The 22703-nt window shown below is 42.5% G+C and overlaps 1 protein-coding gene across 1 annotated transcript; it reads left to right on the top strand.

Moving 5' to 3' along the window:
- The first annotated feature begins 117 nt into the window (after positions 1–117).
- On the top strand, positions 118–16331 carry ACADL (acyl-CoA dehydrogenase long chain). Its single transcript, XM_066553271.1, has 11 exons — positions 118–234; positions 1587–1748; positions 4167–4304; positions 4714–4878; positions 5789–5855; positions 7073–7237; positions 8057–8158; positions 9943–10056; positions 12122–12249; positions 14244–14330; positions 15676–16331. The coding sequence occupies exons 1-11, from the start codon at positions 161–163 to the stop codon at positions 15767–15769; spliced, it is 1296 nt and encodes a 431-aa protein (XP_066409368.1). The 5' UTR covers positions 118–160; the 3' UTR covers positions 15770–16331.
- The last annotated feature ends 6372 nt before the right edge of the window (positions 16332–22703 follow it).

Here is a 22703-nt window from a genome sequence, read left to right on the forward strand (position 1 = left end):
TTACAAAGCTACACCAGAGAAACATTATTTATACTGCGGCTTCACGGTGCTCCCGCCTCCATCCCGGAAGGGATTTCCAGCCGTGGGTAGGCGGGCGCAGGGATAACTCACGGGCTGCAGCGGCGGCGCCGCCCTGTCCTGTCCCGCCCTGCCCCGTAAGATGGCGACGCGGCTGCTCCGCCTGCGCGGCCTCCTGAGGGCCGCCGGCTGCCGGCCCTTCTCCGCCCAGGCCAGGTGAGCGGGACCGGCCGTGCGGGTGGCTGAGCTCCCCTGAGCTTGGGTTCCGTAAAGACCGCGGGGTGAATGGCTTTGCCCGGCTGCTCGGGGCTGGCTGTATGATCTCGTATTATTATATCCATTCTGTGCGGGCGTGTGTACGCACCTCAGTGTGTGCTCGGAGCGTGTGGGTGCGTTTGTATAGGTGTAACGGGAGTGTTACGGGCGCTGTATGTGTGTGGGAGCCCTGGGCGAGCCCCGGCACATCCGTGGCCGTGATGTGCCGACCTTTGCTCCACTTGCCGGGAGCAGCGGGTCCCGTGCTGGCAGCAGGTGACAGTGACAGTGACAGCGGGCGCGACCTTGCCCGGGCACCGCGTTCCCCCGGGCAGGAGTGGGATCGGACCTTCCCGGACCTTCCACTTGTGTTTCCCAGTGTGAGAAGAAGGGAGCAGCCAGGCCCTTCCCTGTGTGACACAATTAAACAAAAGGTTGGGCTTAAATAAAACTCATCAGCTTTACAACTAAGGTGGAGGTTTTGAGAGAGTCACTGTGTGTCTAGCTTTGAGGGTATAAGGTACTCAACAAGCAAGTTGCTGTATCTCGTTTTTTCCAAATATTATTAGATGTAAGTAGAGTCTGTGTTTCAGGGGGATTATTGCCCTGGCAGAGCCTGAGTAGCTACATGTGGTAGTAAATAAAGACTTCTGTCTCTGGAGCAGAGTAAATAAGCACAGGCTCAGCTGAGTTCTGTAGGACTACACACAGGTGATGAGTAGAGGAACTGAGAGACTAACAAAATAGTTCGGGAAAGGAAAAGTGAATGCCTTTTCCATGTACTCAGCTCCCAAAGTTTCTGATGTTTCGTGGCAATACAATAAAAGCAAGTCAAAAAATCCAATGCACAAGTATGAGAAGTGAATTTTCATTTCAGCCTTAAAGTAGTATGTCATCCTTGATGATCCAAACCCCTACAAAAGTGTTATAACCCCTTCTTTCTTATTTAATAATTAGACTTTTCTTGTGTGGATTCTACTACTGACCTTTACCCCTGTATCAATTTTATTTTTTTGTTGAAGCATTCTTTGATTTTTACCTATGTTTTCATTAGGTTAATTTTAACCTTTTACTTATATATGTATTATTGTTTTTAATTTATTTGAAGTGTGAACAAACCAGCCTTGCCTTACCTCCATTAATAGCCCAGTGGTGTGCAGTGTATGTTAGTTCTTTGTATTCATCATGGGTATCCTTTGCACCTCATGGTGTGCCAGAGTTGGGATGTGAGCTGTGTTTAGTTACACAGGAGTTTCTAAAAGGCAAATAGGGTGCCTGTGTCCTAACAGATGCATGAATTTGTCTTTTTCCAGTCCTCTGCAGACAGAACAGCATGGCACAAAGCGCCTGGAGCCATCTTCTGCTAAAACTTTGACTGACATAGGAATTCGGAGGATCTTCTCATCAGATCATGATATCTTCAGGGAGAGTGCCAGGAAATTCTTCCAGGAAGAAGTGCTGCCTTTTCATGCAGAGTAAGATAACCTCCTAAACATTTGGATTGCCAAAATTCATTTTTTCCCCAAAATGCTTTCTGTGGTGTTACTTCTGATAAAGCAGGATATTACTGGTTTTCATCTACAAGCTTTCTATTTCAAATTTACCAAATTAAAACAAACCTGTGAAAGTCATGCATGAAGAAAAATCATACATAATCAAAACTGAATGCATCCTTTGAGCTCCAGTGTAGGCATCCTCAGCTTAGGCCCATGAGCAGGCAAAGGCAGTTTGTGGAGTTGCAGCAAAGTTTCCCTGCCTCTAGGATTAACTGATGTTTTTGGGGTAGAGTTGGGGGGCAGTTCAGTTCCCACACTATTGGGAAATAGTCACTAAAAAAGGCTTTGATCATCTCTTACTATCTTGCAGTAGATTTTGTAGCTACATGCAAGTACTTACAGCATGGTGAGGTGAATTATGTATTACCAAGAAACTTGCACAAAACATCTTTGTTTGAATTTCTTAATTTTTTGTTTGCTTGTTTCTGTGGAAATATGTGCATTTTCTGTACAGAGTGGAAGTGTTGCAATTCCACTGAACTAGAGCTGAAGGGTGGTTTTAGCCCCTATTTTAGTCATATCCAATCACATTATAGTGGTGAAAATGAAAGAAATTAACTCAGGGTAAGCAAGGGATAGCGAAGGGCTTATTCTGAAATTGCCCTGCTAGATGAGAGGCTCCTGACACAGCTGAAGTGTGCATCCACAAACAGCTGAGGTGCCTCATTGAGTTAATGGCACATCATGGCTCTGGGGCAGGAATGAGCAGCAGGAGGCTTACAGCAGGGTTGGTGACAGTTTGGTTTTTTTCAATCCTCAAACTATAACCTTTTAGTAATATGCTCTTCCACTGAACTGTCATATTCTGTCCCTAAAACCAGATGCTTTCCCTCATTTTGTTTTGGAAGGACTTCCAGGGCAGGTTTGTGGACATGTATTGACTCTGCTTGAGGTTGCTGAAGATCCTGTTTGCCATCTTGCTGACACAACAGTTTCTTAGACTGTATCAAGTTCAACTTGTATTCTTGCATCACTTCAGTGGCCTCTGAACCCCTCTCTTCTCACACCTTTCAAGGCAACAAGGAGGCCTCAGGCACAGAACATTAACTGGATTATGGGGAGGAGGAGAAGCTTTGGTGCTGGGTGAAGCAGAGACAGCAATGTCCCTGAAAGTGGGGATCAGGGGGAAAGCAAAGATGGTAAAAAGAGATTTAAGATTTCCAGTGTAGGAGCAAAAGCTCTGTGAATCAGCTTAAATACTGGAGCAGCTTGCCCAGAGAAGCTGTGGCTGCCCCATCACTGGGAGTGGTCAAAGCCAGGTTGGATGGGGCTTGGAGCAACCTGGGCTAGTGAAAGGTGTCCCTGCCTATGGAGGGGGGTCAGAACTGGATGAGCTTTAAGGTCCCTTCCAATCCAAACCATTCTGTGATTCTATGGTTCTGTTTTGTATGTAGGATAAGATACTTGATTAACTGCAGGTAAATAGCTGTGCTATAGCTCTACTGCACACAGGTGTGTCAGAGCAATGTCTCTGATACATTCTGTTTAAACTGTGGCATTAGAAAATAAAGGCATTAAAAAAAGAGAAAACCTGGACCATTAATGGCCATCCCTATTGAGTTGGCAAACCCCATAAAGAGGCACTAATTTTCCAAGAATAGGTGATTCCTGTGGTGTTAAAGTTTGCCAGCTGTCAGCAGATAAGCCTCAGCTATCTATTTACACAAACTTGAAAGGACCTTAAAGCAGTAATTTACAGTAACTTATGAGTCAGTAACTTACAGTACTGACTCATAACAAGTGCACAGGGACAGATTTTTATACAAAACTGACTAGTATGATATCATTGGTTCTGATAAAGCATTTTTCATTGGTAGAGTGGAAATCTTTGATGAAATATAATGATGATATATAATAAATAATATATAATATAATATTTTATAATATTATATGATGTAAAATATAATAGAATGGTAATGATAATATAATAAATAATACAATATAATGATCCTCTTTTTTTATGTGGGTAAATGTGCATTTACAAATGGAATGTTAGGAGGATAAACACCTGCCTGTAATTATCCAAATGGCTGGGGCTAAATTGCCTAAATCCCAGTCTGGTGTAAGAGTCTCATAACAAGTCTTAATGAAATCTTGTCAGGTTACACATTGGAAGCAGGAGTTCAGACTTGTTTTGCAGCTGGTGTCCCTGCACTGCCAGTGTCATCTGTGCACTTGAAGATTAGAAACTCTGTGGTTAAGCCACTGCTTCTTGGCTGTGACACAGAGCTGTCTGTGTCCCCTCACGCTGTTTGCTGGTGTTCCAGTGTGAAGCAGATAAACAGGAGCACGTGGGGGGGTTCAGTGTGTGACCCTGGCTTTGTGTTCATTCCACAGGTGGGAGAAGGATGGCCAAGTGAGCAGGGAGCTCTGGGAAAAGGCTGGACAGCAGGGCTTGCTGGGTGTTGCTATTGCTGAAAAGCATGGAGGCATTGGAGCAGATATTCTCTCTTCAGCCATTGTCTGGGAGGAGCAGTGAGTACTGCATGCTTCAGGAAGAATTTCAATGATCTTATTGTTTGTGACTGTATTTTTTTTTCATAAGTTATCCTAATTGTGGACTACATTTCCTTACAGAAAATGATGTTATCTTTCCTGTGGAAAGGATAGTTTACATATATGTAAATTCCTCCTGTTTTAAGTATTCTGTATCATTGTTTGAGTAACATTGGCTTTGTGACTGGGGGAAGCCTTTTTTGTAGCCTGGTAGGTTATGTACCCATTTGGCTGTGAAATTAAAATCTGTAAATAATGGTAAAAGATCTGAGACTTCTGTGTAGTGGGGTTCTCTTCACTACGGTGTTTGTGTTGTAATGGTGCAAGTTCAGTGTTCAAGTCTTTGTTAGTAGTTTTTTCTGAACTTCCCCCTCCCCTTTTTTTCCAGGATGTATGTTAACTGTACAGGCCCAGGGTTCAGCCTTCACTCAGATATAGTCATGCCCTACATTGCCAACTATGGCTCTGAAGAACAGATTAAACACTTTATCCCCCAGATGGTTGCAGGCAAGTGCATTGGAGCTATTGCCATGACAGAGCCTGGGGCTGGCAGGTAAGCCAAATACTAAAACAATGGTCTCAACATTATTTGCTGTCTGTTGATCTGTCAGTGAAAAACATTCTGAGCCTCCTGGTTCGTTAACTTTACAGACTAGATTATCCCACATTATAGGCAAGACTCAAAAAACCTGTTATAGATTACTTTATTACAGCTTTGTCATTTCAAGATAGTGGCTCAGAATCCATTTCTGTATTGTTCCACTGTGGGCAAATATGCTTTGTATTTGTTTCTGCAGTCTGAGTTTATAGTTATCAACTTGTTTGCATGTGAACATAGGTACAACATGAGAAAAAAAGTGGGAAATTACATACTGTGGTAAAGAAGGCTGGGCTTTACAGTTAGCTTTTTCTGTAGAACAGAACACCTTGTTTTTATTTGCTCTGAATCCTTTCAGAGAAATGTCCCTCCTTGCCCAGCACATGTTTGGAGTAGACACTGCTGATCACTTTGCAAAAGAGAGAGGGACATGTGAAATGCAAAACCTGTTGGTGTGAGGTTTCTCCAAATGGCAGGTGTTGCTCATGGCTTTTCACAGAGCCTCCTGATCAGGACTGAGCCTGTGAAGAGGATTGGTTTTATCTGCCATTTGTTGTCTGAGGTGTACTGTGTAAGTGGATGTTGACCTGTTGATGTCAGTGCTTGCATTACACCATCTCCCACAAGCAGGGATGGGGAAATGGGACCTCGTGCTCCTGTATGGTTGCACAGATTTATCATCCTTTTCCACACCCTGCTTGTGGCTTCTGTTACACTCACCTATTTCATGGTGTCTCACTATTCTTTCACTGAGCCCATGTCTGCATGGTATAAAATCTACCTTATTTTGTACTGGATGGAATCCAAGATACAAACTGCAGCCTCTGGAATGGTTTTTTGAAGGACCTTTTGAATTCTGTTTCAGTGACTTGCAGGGAGTACGGACATATGCAAAAAAAGATGGAAGTGACTGGATTCTTAATGGGAGTAAGGTAAGTGCACTGACATGCCTTCTGCTCGTGGGCTTTAGGAGCTGAACACATTTAGCTGAATGCAACAGGATGTGCACTGCTCTCAGCATCTCCTCCCAATCCTTTTACTTTTGGTTTGGGTTTTTTGTCTGGGTTATGTTGTAGGTGGGTTTTTTTTCCAGTTACCTTTTTTTTATAGGTCTTGAGAGATGTCTGTTGCAGGCAATTTACAAACTGATTTATAGGAGGGCTTGTATAGGGTTTTTTTTGTAGCTTTAAAGTAAGCCTATTAAAAGGCTTATTTTCCCTTAAACTGTGAAGGAGAGGGGAAAAAATGTGCTGTGTAGTATGAGCAGTATGGTTCTCAGTACTGATGTTTAACAATAAAATATAGATACTACTGCTGTGAAATCTTCTGTGGCCTGAGTAAAAACTTGTGCTGCCACAATGCAATCTTTATTCAGGAGCTTGCTGGTCTTACTAGGAAAAGACCAAAACAGCTGCATCAGATGCTTTTGCTGTGTTGTCAAATTGTGGCAAAGCAATTTTTTCATTACCATAATGAAAAATAAGAGGGCAGAAATAATGTTGAAGTGGGAGTGTGGGTTCAACAGACCATTTTTTTGAAAGCTGTGAAATGTCCTAAGCTTATTTTGTACTGCTGCTGATAACAGTACTGATAGAGACTTCTGGTCTTAGCAGAATTTCAGTGGTGACAATGTGTGCAAGCAGATAGATATGCATAGGTGCTAAAAAGGTGCCCATGCCACTCATTTGAAGCCACACAGGACAGAAAGCTTTCTCTTGCTGGACTTAAGATGGATCCATTTGACAGACTCATGAGTTGTTCTGCAGGGTAATACTGAGCAGTTGTGACAAGAAGCTGTTGATAGTTTTGAGTGTTATGCCTAAATAATTTAATTTCTAGACAAGAGAACCTCTGTGTTTATTTAATATCTACATTTGATGCTGCATTCCTTCTTATTCCTTCTGCACAGACAGAAGAAACAGGACTGTGCATTCTTTAACTTCACACTTCTGCCCCACACAATACTTCTCAAATTAATGTCTGCCTTGTTCCTAAACTCTTAATATCTAAAGCTTGAAATTCTTCTGGACACTTGAACCTTTCCTTTCAGTTCACCTCTGAAAGTGTCAATGTAATTCTACTTTCTGCTACTTGATCTCTTCTAACCACTATCCACCTTGCTGTATTCTAAATTCCTTTTGTTTTACAGGTGTTCATCACTAATGGTTGGATGAGCGACGTGGTGATCGTGGTTGCGGTTACGGACAGGGAGGCCCGATCCCCTGCTCATGGCATCAGCCTTTTCCTGGTGGAAAATGGAACAAAAGGTTTCATCAAAGGGCGCAAACTCAACAAAATTGGCTTGAAAGCTCAAGTGAGTTCATACAACCTCTGATGCAATAGATTTGGAGAAAGTCTAAACCCACTTAATGCCTGGCAGCTGCTAAATAAATATAAGATGGAACTATGGTTGTGTTCTAGTTGTTAGACTTTCTAACAACTAGACTTTCAACTAACAGCTAGATAAAACTGACTCTTATGGGCTAAAGATGGGCTGCCTCTTTTTTGAGTATACTTTTGAAATAATTAGCAAAAAAAATCCATTTCTATGTCCTGAGACTTTGTCTAACTCAAATCTTTAGTTGTGAAGAGCACCAGAGCTGAAACTTTGTGCTATGGAGCACAAACATGCAATGTAGTGTATCCTGATTTTGCCTGTGAAGGTCTGGAGCATGTGATGTGCAAAGAGAGGCTGAGGAAGCTGGATGCATTTACTTGGAAGAAGCCTGAAAGAGCAGGAATTTACTGATGTGTTTAGCTAGAGAGATGCTGAGGCCTGATCCTTTTTTGAGGAGGTGAGTGGCAAAGGAGACAAGTTATATTAAGGACAATTCTTAGATATTAGGAAAAAAGGTCACCAGGAAAATGGTTGGATACTTGCACAGTGGCTGAGAGAGGCTCTGGAGCCTTCATCTTTTGAGCTTTGGAAAGCTTAACTAGACAAGGCCCTCATCTGATTGTTTTTCTGGAGCTGCTCTGAGTAGAATGTAAGCTAGATGACTTCTGGAGGATCCTTCCAGGCTAAATTTGGGATTTCAAGTTAAAGTGCATAGTAGCAAGAAAACACTAGGGAAAAGTTAGTTTAAAGGGATGAGAATGTGAGACTCAACTGTTGCCTTTCAAATCCTCTTAGGACACAGCAGAGCTGTTTTTTGAAGATGTGCGGTTGCCAGCCAGTGCCTTGCTTGGAAAAGAGAACAAAGGCTTCTACTATCTGATGGCAGAGCTGCCTCAGGTAAAAGGAATGTGAGTGTTTGCTGTCTGCAGGAAGAATACAGAGACAGATTTTGTCATTAGTCCTGAAGTTCATGTATTGTGGTGAGCCACCTGGGTTGCTGAAGTGGGATGCCTTTGTAAAACCCCAAAACATTTCTATGGGTTAAGCTCACAGAAGAAATAGCAACCTGATATTCTCAAGAGGTCAAAATTATACAAGTTTACTGGCAAAATGTAGAAAATTAAGGAACTTTGACAAAGGATGTAGTGCAACACCCAATTAACACAAAACACTTGCCTTAGCATTAATTTAGTCTAACTTAGCAACCTTTAAACCTGTCCAAAATGTTCCATGAAAAGCGAATTAGAAGAAGAAAGGGAGAAAGATAGAAAAAATACAGAAAAACACACATGTAACTACCAACTCCTGAGTTCCAGTGATGATGAGGTAGAGACTCCAAGAAGCTGATAGGGTCAAGACAAGGTCCCCTTGTGGTCAGCCTTTTAAACTCCAGAGCCACCCTGGCCCTCCCAGATGGGACTGTGGTCACTCAGGAGCTGGCTTTGGCAAGACTGAGGCACTGCCTGCAGTGTGCCACAACTGACAGACACTGCAGGGCTTGCTGGGGGCTGTGGTGTGCAGAGCAGGGCCCATCCTGCCCCCCTGTCCCCACACATGCATGCCAAAATGTCTCAAGACATCAATCTTTTCCAGTCCCTGACAGTCTTGTGTGCAATGTTTTGTTGGTACTGCTGATTTTTAACTGAAGCACACAGTGCTAGGTGTAGAATTCTTTGGGCATTGCTAAAAGTGTTGATATTCCAGCAGCTCAAAGACAGATCTCCTAATCAGCAACCCAGCTACTGAAAAACCTGAGGGTAGTGTATTAAAAAGAACATTCCACAGGTTTCTAGTATACTTCTAGTATGGAAGCACTTTGCTTAGTAAATTAAGTATAGCTTGGTCATCTCTGATTCATTTAGCATTCTCTTTCAAGAAACAAGCACTGCTGTTCTAGCTCTTCTGCAAGTAGAAGCATATTAAAGTTACATGGAATTCTGCTCATACAACAAAGTAAAGAAATTGTTTAGCTGCCAAAATACCTTGCTACTTTACCAGTCAGTTTCTGAAGGTTTGTAATTATTTTGGAGGGCAAGGAGGCAATGTTGTTTTCCAAAATGTGTCTGTGCTTTGTCAAAGCTATGACATACTTGCCTCATTTGGTAGGGATCATATTTTTTAATATTGTGAGTAAATACAAAACCTGATCAAAGGAAATACTTTAATGCTTTAAATAGATGTCCCACAATCCGATTCAATGCAATGCATCAGACTGTTTCCATGTTGCCAGAAAAAAATGTTCTGCATGTAGTTTTTGTTTTTCACTGCAATGGAGAAGGAGAAACAAGACATTTTTGTAGGCTTTTTCCCCTCTAGAGTTGTCCTATTGAAATTATTAAATACAGTTGTTGTTTTAGCTGAGCAGTGGAAGCCAATAATTGAAACAGAATCTGATGTGAACTTTTCAGTCAGTAAGATTCCTGTGGTCAATCTGTAGCTATTTTTTGAGTCATTGTGATGGAGCATTATGCCAGTAAAGCCTTAAAAGTGAGCTTTAGACAGCAAGGCATTTGTCCAACTCATTAATTTCAGTAATGCAGTATGTCTGGTTTGATATTTTATGTGACTTCTGCTCCCACTCCATTAATGAACAGCACTGAACATCTGTGTCCTAATTGTGCATCTGATGTGGCGAAATGTAGGACCAACTCAACTGCATTCTGTAATTTGTGTTTCAAAAGGAAAGGCTGCTAATTGCTGATATGGCTCTTGCTAGCTGTGAATTCATGTTTGAAGAAACAAGGAATTATGTGAGGCAAAGAAAAGCTTTTGGGAAGACAATTGCACATTTGCAGGTGAGTTAGAACTGAGCTGCTTGTGTACAGATTCTATTGTGTGTTTGCTATACAGCTGTGCATGTGAAGTAGTGACCAAATGAAAATCACTGGGCTGTTTCGAAAGGGTCATTTTCAAAGCTTTCACTGGGGCTGGTTTTTGCCTCCGTGCCTATTTTTCATTTAAGGAATGCAAAAAGAAAAATTTTAAGGAAAAGCCTTAATGTATGTATTTTATGACTTGGGTAGGTAACCTCCCAGCAGTGCTGTTTCTTAGAAGGAAAGAGCAGGAAGTATCCTGGCTCCTTGCTGCAGCTGGAGAATAATTCCCTTGTTCAGCTGAGGCTTGCATTTTACTGCCAGAGGTCCTAATCATAGGGTTCATCACACCTGCCTCTATTTGTCTGTGCCTAAAATCCTTTTAGGGGCCTGCCTGTGCAGATATTCCTCTGCACACAGAGCATTGCAGAAAAATTATTTTGGATGCTCCTGGAGGAGGGGGACTCCCAGCAGTGACCTTGCTGCCCGAGTGCTGTGGAGGTGCTTCATGAATGTTGTAATGAGACTCCTCAGCCAGCAGCAGTCTGGGTGTTTGTGTGGCTGTGTGTAAAAACGTTGTCTGATGCTCTGTGGGCAGAACTCACTCCTGATGGGGGTAGATAATTGAATTTTGAGATGTTTGTGCCTACAGTCTTTAGCTGCAGTCACAAAATAGATACTGTTTTCCACAGGATTGCTATAATACAATTTTCCTGACAACAGCATTAACTGTTAGGGCTGAAGGAAGCCAAGCTCCTGCTTTGGTTTATAGGATAAAACTGACTCTTATGGGCTAAAGATGTTGGCTGCCTCTTTTTTAAATATACTTTTGAAATAATTAGCAAAAAAATCCATTTCTGTGTCCTGAGACTTTGTCAAACTCAAATCTTTAGTTGTGAAGAGCACCAGAGCTGAAACTTTTAGAGGCTGGAATGCAAGATATCCTTCAGGGGATTATGATCTTCATAGTTTTTAAAGTTAACCTTCAGGAATCCGTAATTCCAGATGGAATTTTCACTGTGTGACTGAAACACAAAAGAACTATATTTTAACTTGTTTAAATGTAGGTAGGAGATGCTTCCTATTTATAGTAGTTCACTGTGCAGAGATCTCCGAAATAATCTCCCTTTTTAGGCTAGGCCACCAGCAGGTGGACAATAAATTTCATAAAGTATATTATTTTTGCCAAAATAATGAATTTCTGCATATTTCTTTTTGTTGATGATGACTTGAGTGTGCATATTATAAATAATCCTTTCCAATTAAAGCTCTGCCTTGGGCTAATTCATTTAGTCATGCCACATTACAGCATTTGAAATGAATTCTTTCCTTGTAGTAGAACATTGGTCCAGTGTATTTCTTGTCAAGGGAAGCAAGATTTTTTTTTTTTAATATATATTTCTAGAACTGAAATAAGAAAGAACTTTTATTAGTGGGTGATGTTTTTATCCTCTCCCTGCCAGAATTACAAGAAGATGGTTGAATGCCTGCCTGGTCTGGTTTTACATAACTTTATGATGGATTTTACCTCTTCTATCTAAACCTCTCTTCCAGTGTGACAGAGCTCAGTGCTGAAAAACTTTGATATTCCAAAATTCCTTTTATTTTTTGTTTCTCTCTTTGCATGTAGCTTAAACTCTGAAGAATACATAGAAAGAGGATTCAAGAGATGGTGAAGTGTTATTAATTGGGAAAGTTCATGGCTCTACAGAGTGAAAGGACATTCCCTTGCCAGAGGGAGCCGAGAGCGACAGAGCGCTCTGGGCCTTCTGCCATGTGCTCTCTAGGAATTTGTTTTCCCTTTCTCTTGTGCTTTTTCTCTTAAATTTGTGTTTTGAGTTGACCTTGAGAAGTAAAAAGCAGTAACTTTGTGTAATAGGACTGGTGAATACATAATTGTCTGCTGTCTTCTGATGTACTGAGCCAAAGTTTGAAATAGTGATTTCTAACAGCAATCCTTTTGGAAAATATGCTGTATTTTCTACCTAAAATATTAAACTGCACTATACTTCTTTCCTCTCCCTTCTCTATCCTCTTCCAAAACAAGACAGTACAGCACAAGTTGGCTGAAATAAAAACTCAGATTTGTGTGGGCCGAGCTTTTATGGACAACTGTTTGCAGCTGCATGCAGACAAACGCCTGGACTCTGCCACAGCCTCCATGGCCAAGTACTGGTATGTGCTCACAGTCATCTGGGAGTGTCACTGGCATGGTCTGAACTCTGGTGTGGGCAGCAAAAATCAGAGTTACATTGAAAACCAGGGTTGCTTAACCAGATCAATTTCAAAATAAATACTTTTAAAATAGGCTTCCATTGATAACAAAATCATGCCTCTGCTTTAGCTTTAAGAAAAAGCAAGTGCTCCATTGGTATTTAGACAAAAATTTGCATTTTATTGTTAGCAATTTGTTGTTGGGTGGTTTTTTTTTCATTTTCTTTGTTCTTTTTTTTAGTGGGGTATATGGGGGTTTTTTTAAGCAAAATTTGAATATTTGGAGGTAAATTTAAAGATATTTGAAGCTCTGTGATACTGTTTAGTTAATGTTACTTAAGAATAGCTGTTTGGCCTAGCCAGTTTTCAAAGCTAGCTGGTTTTGGGAAGAAATAGTTGGATACAGCTGTTGCTGTAACTGAGACTGAACAGTGCTTTCCTATATTGTCCAGAACTTCTTCTCCCTCACCCTGTACTTGGTGGTGTCATGTGTTAACTTAGTTTTACCAGGGCATAACAATATCAAGAAATATCTAAGGAAATATCTAAGGTAGTGGTGCATCAATTTGTATAGTTATAGCTCGTTGCAAAGATGGGAGGAAAAAACCCACGTGAGACAGGAGCAAAGAAATTTATGGAATATACGCACACAGTTTTTAGGCTTTCAAAAGTATAAAACATTTCAAAGTAAGTATTGAGGAAATGAGCAGAAATATTTACAATGGAAGGAAAGGTTTTGAGTGCTATTCCTGGCAGTGATTACCTAGAAGTACCAGGTACAGAAGCAGAGGCATTCCATTTTGAGGAGGAGGAAGCAACTAATGCCAGCTGAGGTATGCAGACTCACTTCCTCAACAGATTTCCCTAAGCGAGGCTTTTGAAAATCCCTCACTTTCACAGCTGTTTACCAGCATGATTTCTTGTGGGTTTCCTCTTTCCCCAGTGGTGTCCCTGTGACCCTTCCATAAGACTCACTTAAATGGTCTAGAAAATGCTTGACTGTAGAATTGCTTTATTTCCTAATGTATTGGGACATTCTCTCCAGTCTTGAATTTCCCTTCAAACTTTTTGTATAGTCAATGACTTGAGTTAGAGCTTTGAAGGAGTTTAAAACCTGGTTTGTGCATCTCTTTTTTCATATCTGGAAAAGGTCTGTAGGGTTGTTTTGGTTTGCTTTTTCTTGTGGTGACAGGTTGTGGTACATACCTAAAATTTTGAATTTGAGAATATATTTAGGAAAGACAGTGGTAATAACTCACAGCTGCAGAATTACATTTGGTATCATAAACTGTAAGGATTTAAATGAATGAGGGGATGGTTTGGGGAAAAGACCATTATTCCAGGAGAAGCAATTAGTTTTTCATTTTCATTTCTTCTGTTGCCACTGAAAGCTGTATGCTTAGAAAGTGGTTTTTTTTTTCATGTCTTCTAACTACAGCTTGAGCTTCCAGTGTTGGAAATTTTTTTTTTGCTATTAAATCCATATTTTGTAGTCAACAAATGCTATTGGGGAATTGCAGTATGTTTAGAATTGAAGGCTATTGCAGAAAAGGCTATTGGGAAAATTTATTGCAGAAAATAAATTATGCCCAGGTGATGGTTATGCTCAAAGAGTATCCTGGTGTGTTGCTAATGGCAGTGGTGGGGGGAAAGCCTGGTTTATTGTTAATTTCTGACAAAGCTGAGTGATTGGCAAGAAAAGAGACTGTACCAACTTGCTTCACAAAAGGATTCACTTGGCCTGTGAGAAAGGTAAACAAGTCTGTCTGTTTTGAAACCTTTCCTTCTCCAAAAGCTGTCTCATAAAGGGAACAAACCTTTAATGCATTCAATTGAGCAGTATTTATTTCTTACTAACAATATTTTGGTGTTGTCTTGTTAACATATCTTTATCTTCTGTACTGTTTTGCAACATGATGTCCTTCTAACAGCAAATTTCCTTTTGGCCATTTAAGGTGCTCTGATCTCCAAAACAGCATCGCTACCCAGTGTGTACAAATGCACGGAGGATGGGGGTACATGTGGGAGTATCCAATTGCAAAGTAAGTGGAACATTTCAGATTGTGTGATGAAAGATTACCTGCAAAGTCAAATGAAGCACTTCCTTTGCATCTGTGTGTTAGTTGTTTAGTGTTAGTGGTGATTTACTGTTCATTTTCTCATTGTGTTTAATTGAAATTACTGTACAGATGTCTGCAGGAAGGCTTTGTTCTGATTCTCCAAATAACTCTAAATCTGTTCAGCAATTATTGTCTGGTTTTTTTTTCACAAAAGTTGTTTTTTTTTAGAAGAAATGTTATTGAAAAAACAGCAAAACTATAAAAAGTAGAAATGAGGGGAAGCTAGTTTTATGTTTTATCTGAAATTAAATGCATATGGGTGAAGAAAACACATTTCTTCTACCACTGAGTATCAAGTAATTAAATCAAGAGCATAACTGGCTACATTCAGCTCTTTTACACCTTTGAAAATTAAGAAGAGAAGAGATTTATATGTAGACAAAGAAATTTGTCGTTCCCATTTTTTTCTGACTTGGTGAATTTAGAGACATTAATGGAGCTTTTGTATAAATCCTTGTCTGTTATCTGTGAAGTTTGTGTACAGGCCATGTGACACACTAAATAGAGATTTTGAGCTGTTTTTATTAAATATATCAAAGAGGTGGTAATCTGACTGTAGAAATAGCAAACACAGGACTGCTGTACAATTGTCATAAGCAAGCTAATTTTTTTTAACTGAGGAGGTTTATATTTTATTTAAATTTTAAATACATTGAGTATGAAATGTTGCTTTAAAATGACTTGTTCTCCATATTTTCATGGAGTGTAATTTGTGAGTGATCTGCTTTGTCTTGTTAAAGCAAGGCCAGTTTGGGGTGTCCTTGAACCTCTGCTTGTCTGTGTGTACAGTAGTTCCCCACACAGGGTTTTATTATCTCTGTGGTCCAGTAATAAGTAGATTTCCAGAGAATGCCACATTGCTCCTGTGTGAGGAAGCAGAATGGAGATGGAAAAGCTCTGTCATCATCCTGTGTGCTGTCACCAGGAACAAAAATTGGGAGTGGAGTAGTAGCAGGAGTTTATAGGGCTTTATTTTTTTTGTTTAATTAGAGGCAATAGTGGAGACTTTACACTATAAACAGACAGGGAAGAGATGCTGACCCAGTTCCTGGTTTGGCACACAGCATCCCGGAAAGTTGTAATATTCCAGGTAATTGAAGCCTCTTAGAAAATAACTACTACCTTATCAATGGGAAGAGTATACTTTGAAAAGAGGGATCTCTAAAGATAAAATGCTGTTGTTTTTTTGGTTTTGTTTTTTTTTATTATATGGTCATTCTGAGGCATTGTCTGTAATATTTCCTTGTTTTGTTTTTTCCTCCCTCAGAGCTTTTGTGGATGCCCGTGTTCAGCCAATCTATGGTGGTACCAATGAAATAATGAAAGAACTTATTGCTAGAGACATTGTCAGTGACAAGTAGGGCAGATGATTACTACTTTGCAGAGTCTTGCAGAGCCTTTTTCTATATTAATATATGGCGTAAAATCAGACATCAGAATGTAAGTAAAATAAATATGCTGTATAATGTTCTTTAAAGGAAGTGACACTTAAAGCACATGTTAGTAATAACAATGTGCTCACATTCAGGATATCTAATATTTAATGAACTTAAAATTTAAATGTCTTTGTACAACACGGAGTGGTTCTCTGGGTGTCAAGAGTTGCAGTAGTAAAAGGCAATTTTATCTCTGGAACTCTTGGTCTCTCAGACTTGAACCCATTGTGTTGAATCCAAACCTTGCTTTTCAGAAGCAAATCTCGAGAGAAACCATATTCATAACAAATAAATATTAATGTAACTTTGAATTTGTATTTCCCCTTGAGCAGCAGAACTTGACACTTGCTGTTGTTGCCATACACCTGCTCACTGTGCAGCAGCCACCTGCCGTGCAGCTGACCTCTATGTTTACATCTAATCCGGAATGCCTTATTGTAATTACTTTGGTCAAATAAACATAATAAAGCATTTCTATGCAATCTCACGCTTGTCTGCGGTTACTTCAACTGCGGTTACTCGGGGAAACGGGGCATCTCCCTCTGTGCCCGTATTCACCTCAGGGCGCTGAGGGGGAGTTCGGTGGGAGGCAGTGTGATGCAGGTGAACTTGAGAGCTGTTTATTTGCGATAGTAACGCGGACTTGTGTGTGTTTAGGAGTTTTTTTTAGCTCTTTACCCACGCTGGGCGTTAATAGTTGAAGCTGCTCGGAGCGGGGAGCGGCGCTGCCCCCTTCCCTCCCACACGGCCCCGGCGCGCGGCGGGGGGTGAGGGGAGGGCGGTGTCCTCGCGTCAGGCGGGGCCCCGCCAATGGCGGGAGGCCACGCCCCCAGCCCTAGCCACGCCCCCCGGCGCCCCGGATTGGCCGCGCTCCTCCCCCTGAGGAGCGGGGGAGGCCCCGCCCCGCCGCGCTGCGCTTTAGCTGGGCGCGGACTCTTCAAGAGCGGCAGTGTGAGCCGTGGCGGGCGCCGTGCAGTGCGGGGTTGAGGCGGCGCCGGCGCCCGTGCCGCTGCGGAGAACCCGCCGGACGCGGAGGCAAGCGCGGGGCGCGGCGCGGCGGGGCGCCGTGAGGCGGCGGGGGCACGGAGGGGCCGGGCGGCGGTTGGTTCCCGCGGCGGGAGTGGCGTGTGCGCATGCGCGGGGTGGGGGCGGGGCGGGGGTAACGGTCCGTGCGCGCGGCGGGGCGGGGCCGGCGGCCGTGAGGCGGGGGCGGAGCCCGTGCAGGGGCGGGGCCGCTCCGCGCCCGCCCCGCGTGTCCCAGCCGGGATTTAAACAGCGGATGGAAACTTCCCGCTGGGAATCTGTGTGTGCCCACCTAGTGCTGTGCCCCGGGGCGACCCCGCACTGGGATCTGTGTGTACCCACCTGGTGCTGTGCCTCGGGGGGATCCCAGACTGGAATCTGTGTGTGCCCACCTAGTGCTGTGCCCCGGGGATCCCAGCCTGGAATCTGTGTGTGCCCCCCTAGTGCTGTTCCCCGGGGGGACCCCGGACTGGAATATGTGTGTGGACGCCTAGTGCTGTGCCCCGCAGGGACCCCGGACTGGAATATGTGTGTGGACGCCTAGTGCTGTGCCCCGGAGGGACCCCGCACTGGGATCTGTGTGTGCCCACCTAGTGCTGTGCCTCGGGGGCACCCTGGACTGGAATCTGTGTGTGCCCACCTAGTGCTGTGCCCCGGGGATCCCAGCCTGGAATCTGTGTGTGCCCACCTAGTGCTGTGCCTCACGGGGATCCCAGACTGGAATCTGTGTGTGCCCTCCTAGTGCTGTGCCTCACGGGGATCCCAGACTGGAATCTGTGTGTGCCCTCCTAGTGCTGTGCCCCGTGGATCCCAGCCTGGAATCTGTGTGTGCCCTCCTAGTGCTGTGCCCCGGGGATCCCAGCCTGGAATCTGTGTGTGCCCACCTAGTGCTGTGCCCCGGGGATCCCAGACTGGCACCCACTGGGAATCTCCATGTACCCACTTGGTGCTGTGCCTCAGGGGTACCCCGGGCTGGCACCGCTTACAGAGCTGCACGCTTTGGATGGAGTAGTTAGCAAAGCAACTCAGATCCAGGTCCTGCAGCCTGCTTTGAGAGCTCCTCTGTGCTCCTGAGCTATTTTTTCCATCCACTTTTTGCAAAATGAAGCATCTCCCCCCTACAAAAATGTAGCACTGACTGAGGTATTCCGAACCTACCCCTCTCTAATGGGAATTTTCAATTTCCAATTTGCAATGTGAGCCAATTAAAAAAAATCCAAATTATTAAAGTATGCCTTTTATCAAAAGTTAAATACTCCTTTTTTGTGCTAGTTTAATAAAAAGGAAATAGTAAAAATTACCCAGAAAGCAGTCTGTGTGCCTTAGGACTCTCCTGCTGTATTGGTCCATGGTTTGAAATCCTGGGGAATGTTCTGAGAAGCTTAAATTCCAGTCATCTTAATTAGTGTCTTAAGAGCTGAGTGGGTCTCATTTAAGACCAGGTTTTATAGCCCTCTTTTCAAAGGCTGAAATTCAAAAGTATCACTGAAATGTGGATACGAGATTTACGATGAAAGGTACCAGAAGACATGGCAGATATTTGTTAGAGACATGTGTACAACTTTCTTACAGAGGCACCTGTTGTACTACAAAAAGCATTTAACATATATTAAAAATTACTTCAGGTGTTGCTTTGCAAATATGGTGTTATAGACTAAAGAAGAATTAGTTGATGCTGTAGTAGTAAACCTGGAAGTTATATGGATTCTCTGTTCAGAAGCAGATCTGAACAAGGAGGAAAACAAACCTGTTCACATGTTTTAATGAGCCATGGATTTTACCATAAGTTAGTACTGATGAGTTCCACTTGAAGTGCCTCCTTTTGGATGTTTTTTATGATTAAAACTTTGGGTGGTCTGCCTTAAATGGAGATCTCTTAGTGTTCAAAGAGAGATCCTTTTGGGGGGGGTGGGTGGTGTGCTGTATTTTTGGTGGGGTTTTTTTGGTTTTTTTTTTTTTTCCCAAGTAGGAGGATTTTGTGCTTATATCTTCTGGGGTGTACAAATCACTAGAGTGTTTTGTCTGGATAGTTGTGCCTGCACAGTGAGCACTGCTGAACGTGGAGACTCCCCACTGATCCTGTTTGGCTTTATGAGTTTTTTCCCAGTCTATTAATAGAACAAAATACTAAAATGCTTAAATACACATCATGAGTGACTGGTCGGCTTTTGAAGAGAAAACAAAAGCTGCCTACTGAAATGATTTTTTTTTTTTTCACTCTTAAAGGCTGGTCCCAGGTGTGTTATTAAACATGGGCTTCTTTCCTTTTCCTTTCATACTCCTAACCAGGACATGCCCAGTGGGACCAATATCTTTTATAGGGTCGTTGCTGCAGACTATTCCATGAGAAAATGCACACTGTGCTATCGAGCTCTTCTTGCTATTCTTAGAAACCACTACCATCCTGAAGGTTTTCCAAAAATTGGGAGGGGTAGTTAAAGGCTGAGGGATGCCTGGCACCAGGCAAGGCTTGCAGAGGCTGGCCAGGCTCAGGTTCTGTGTGCTGCACTCTGCTGAGGCAGTGCTGCAGCAGTGCCTGCCTGCCAGAGCACTTTATTTTTGGCCAGTGATTATCAGCAAGGCTGCCCGGGAGGAGCTGGCTGGGGATTACAGGACAAACAGCACAAAGCTGTAGGAAACCGGGTTTTGGCAGTTGGGTTGCAATTCGCTTTTGTAGCTGCCCTCTCTTCTGCAGGTTGTCTCTAAGAGGCCTTAAAACAGGTTGAAATACAGTATTTTTGAGCATTCTTACTGAGATTCATTTTGGGTGTTTCACCAGAGGCTGGCTGCTGTCAGGGACTTTGCTTTGCTTTTGAAATGCCATCTATGCAAGGAATAAACAGTGGAAGTTGGCTTATCTGAAACAGTGTTAATCTGTGAGTAAGCTGGAAACGCTCATATTAATTTAAAATGTTGTTTGTAGGCTTCTGAGTTTCACAACAAAAATAATCATAAAAATTTCCTTCTGGTCTCAAGGAATTTCATTATTAAGGAGAAAATTTAAGGTGTTTATGATGAGGAAAAATGACTCAATTTACAAGGAGAGAAGGCTGCTACAGAGGAGCTTTAAAAAGCCTCCTGCGAGTGGAGTTTTATTGTCATTGGAAACGAAAAGCTCACAAACAAAAAAAATCCACTAAAAGACCAAGCAATCCTTCCCCCAAGCAAAAATCCCCCAGAACACTGTCTGCAGCGTTGTGTAACCAAAGTGATAGTGTTATGCAAGGGGGAGAAGAGTCAAAAAGTGAAAGGACTGTAAACAAAAGCTGGGAAGGGAGGGAGTGCCACCCTGTGTGCTGAGTTGTGGCTGGGTTTTGTTGTGTTTCTTTTAATAGGGTGCTGCTAATCACAACATGAAGACACTCGTTTCAGGATTTAGACAAATTCTGTTGAGGTAAGCCTGGTAGGGAAAGGGTATAAGGGAGAAGTGTCAAGGGAGGACAAAGAAATCAGCAGAGGGAGAGGAAGGGGAGCAGGAGCCACTGGGGGTTAGGAACCTGTAGCTGCAGTGGTGGAGGGGAGCAGGGTGCAGGTCCTGCTGTGGTAAACTGCAATTCCCAGCTAGATCCTCCTGGGTAATTAAGGCATTAGGGGAGGATAAGCATAAAGTCACTTTAAACATCAGTTGCTTTAGTGTGTTTGTCTGGTACTTGTTTCTTCCCTTCCCCAGTATTTATTTAATGTTAGTTTTTCTTTTTACAATACTCTTTAGTCTTTCAAGTGGAGTGTTTTGGTAGATGAAAAGCTGTTTAGCAGAATTTCAGCTCGTATGGTTTTGAAACCTCAAGTAATACACAATGCAAAAAAAAAAATCTGTGAAATGGTTTACTTATGGCAGAAAAACGTTTCTTAGAATGAAAATAATTTTCTAGTATTCCACTTTGCGGTACTTGTCTTTCCTCCCTCTTTGCCTTTATTTTTTCCCCCCTCCAAGATAGTAGGTTTTGCTTTGGAAATTTACTTCCAATATGGGTGGAATGAAATAATTTTTGCAGCTTTCTGCCAAAGTTAAATAAAATGTATAAAAGTTTAAATTGTATAACTTTTGTCAAGTTAAGTACTTGTACTAAAACTTGTTTATAATTTTTTTGCAGCAGATACTTTGTTTGGCTCCCGTACCTATGACATTTTTTTGTGTTTGTGTGTGTGTGTGTGTGTGAACTTCTTGGAGAAATGCCAAGGGCTGGACACTGTGGCAGTACCAGCCTCTTGAAGTTCTTTTTGATGTCACTGTAGTGAGACGAGCACACCTGAGTGTCTCACACTGTCTTCAGGGCAGAAACATTGTATGAAATTTCCAAGTTGCTGGGTAAGGGGGTGTTAATTGTGATTTCCCTCTTAAAAAGCATTTTATTTATTTTTCAGCTGCTTTGTAGTTTAAGCATATTTGGTCAGGCACTCCAAATGAGTGATTTGTCAATGCTCTTTAGTTCAGTGTTTGTGTTCCATATGAGGGTGCTTTGATTCTTCCCCTCTTTCCCCTAGAAGAGTTGAAAAGTCTTCCAGATGAAAACAAAAAAAGTGGTAATGATATTCATTGCAATTTTGGAAATTTGAAACTGTACCAAAAGGGTATGTGGTGTTTGAGGGAATGTGATGGAGTTAAAACCCAGCACTATAAAGTTTTGTGCTGCCAGTTCTTTGAATAACCTCCATCTTCATACAGGTATGTGATCCACATCTCCAGAGTACTTTTTTGCCTGAACAGCTGCACTTTGTGTGGATGTTTCCTGGGTTTCAGGAGTAGCAACCTGTGCCTGCTAAACCAAACCACTCAGACTAAGGGAGGTGGATGGTAAAGTTGGGACAGTAATAAATACATTCCTAGGTGCATGTAGATCCCTGGCTGATGGTGCTCTTCTTGGAGAGCTTCTTGGAATTCTCAGGCAGAGTCAAACACAGGGATTCCTGAGCTCACATTAACCTCACAGAGGAACTGTTCAGTTCTCTCCCCTTATGTTTTAGCCATGCACAGTTGCTCTGACTTACTGTAGTTATTTGCCATTATGTTAGGGCCAGGGAGGCATTGGTGTCTGAATTCACACTCCTTTGGATTTTCAGATTTGCAGGCCTGATAGCTTTTACAGGAGGAAAGACACGAGTCAGCCAGGTGCTGAGAGCATTACTGAGTCACCAGAGCTTTAGGATTGGGGCTCCAGCTCTCAGCTGTGCATTTCCCTGTCTGATCCTAGAAAGAGGCTCTTCCTGAACAGCTGTCCACTGGGAGGACTGTGTGCTGAGCTCTTCTTAAGGCTGAAGTTATTGACTTATTTATAAGGGTTAAAATCTTGGGGATTTTAATGGTATCATTTATGATTAGCAGTAAGACCCCCAAACCTGGTGTCAGTGATGCTAGGAGAGTGATGTGCAGAGATGAAAACCTTGTGGATGAGGTACTCTTGGAGCAATGAAAGGTGAATAAAGCATACAGAGAGTGGTAAGGCAGTGCTGGACCATGTGGCTCTCTGTGTTCTGCTTCATGTTTTGAGGGTTAAGGAGCAAGTGTCCAAACTGGTATTTCTCAGCTCCCTAGGTTTCCACATCTCACTTTAATGTTTGCACCTTCAGTGTAAAAAAAACCTGTAGTTATAAACAAGCTAAGGCTTCAGACAGATCTTTTCTTAAGATCCATATGTGGTAGTCTCAGAATCATTGACCCCTTATGGGATCTGTGCATTGAAAGTTGCTGAGCTAGGCAGTTGCTGGGGAGATCAAGGAAACTGGAGACATGAAAACGAGGGCAGTGGGAGTGCTGCTCAACTAGTGCACAGTTCAACAGAATTTACTGTGGCATTGCTGTGCTGCACCCACTTTTGCTACTGCTCTCATATGGTTT

Source organism: Molothrus aeneus, chromosome 7, assembly GCF_037042795.1.
Source record: "Molothrus aeneus isolate 106 chromosome 7, BPBGC_Maene_1.0, whole genome shotgun sequence".
NCBI classification, from domain to species: domain Eukaryota; kingdom Metazoa; phylum Chordata; class Aves; order Passeriformes; family Icteridae; genus Molothrus; species Molothrus aeneus.

Coding starts and splice junctions, on each gene's coding strand:
- ACADL (XM_066553271.1), top strand. CDS start 161: ATGGCGACGCGGCTGCTCCGCCTGCGCGGCCTCCTGAGGGCCGCCGGC. Junction 4,305..4,713: donor GCCATTGTCTGGGAGGAGCA/GTGAGTACTGCA, acceptor CTTTTTTTCCAG/GATGTATGTTAACTGTACAG. Junction 10,057..12,121: donor AGACAATTGCACATTTGCAG/GTGAGTTAGAAC, acceptor TTCCAAAACAAG/ACAGTACAGCACAAGTTGGC.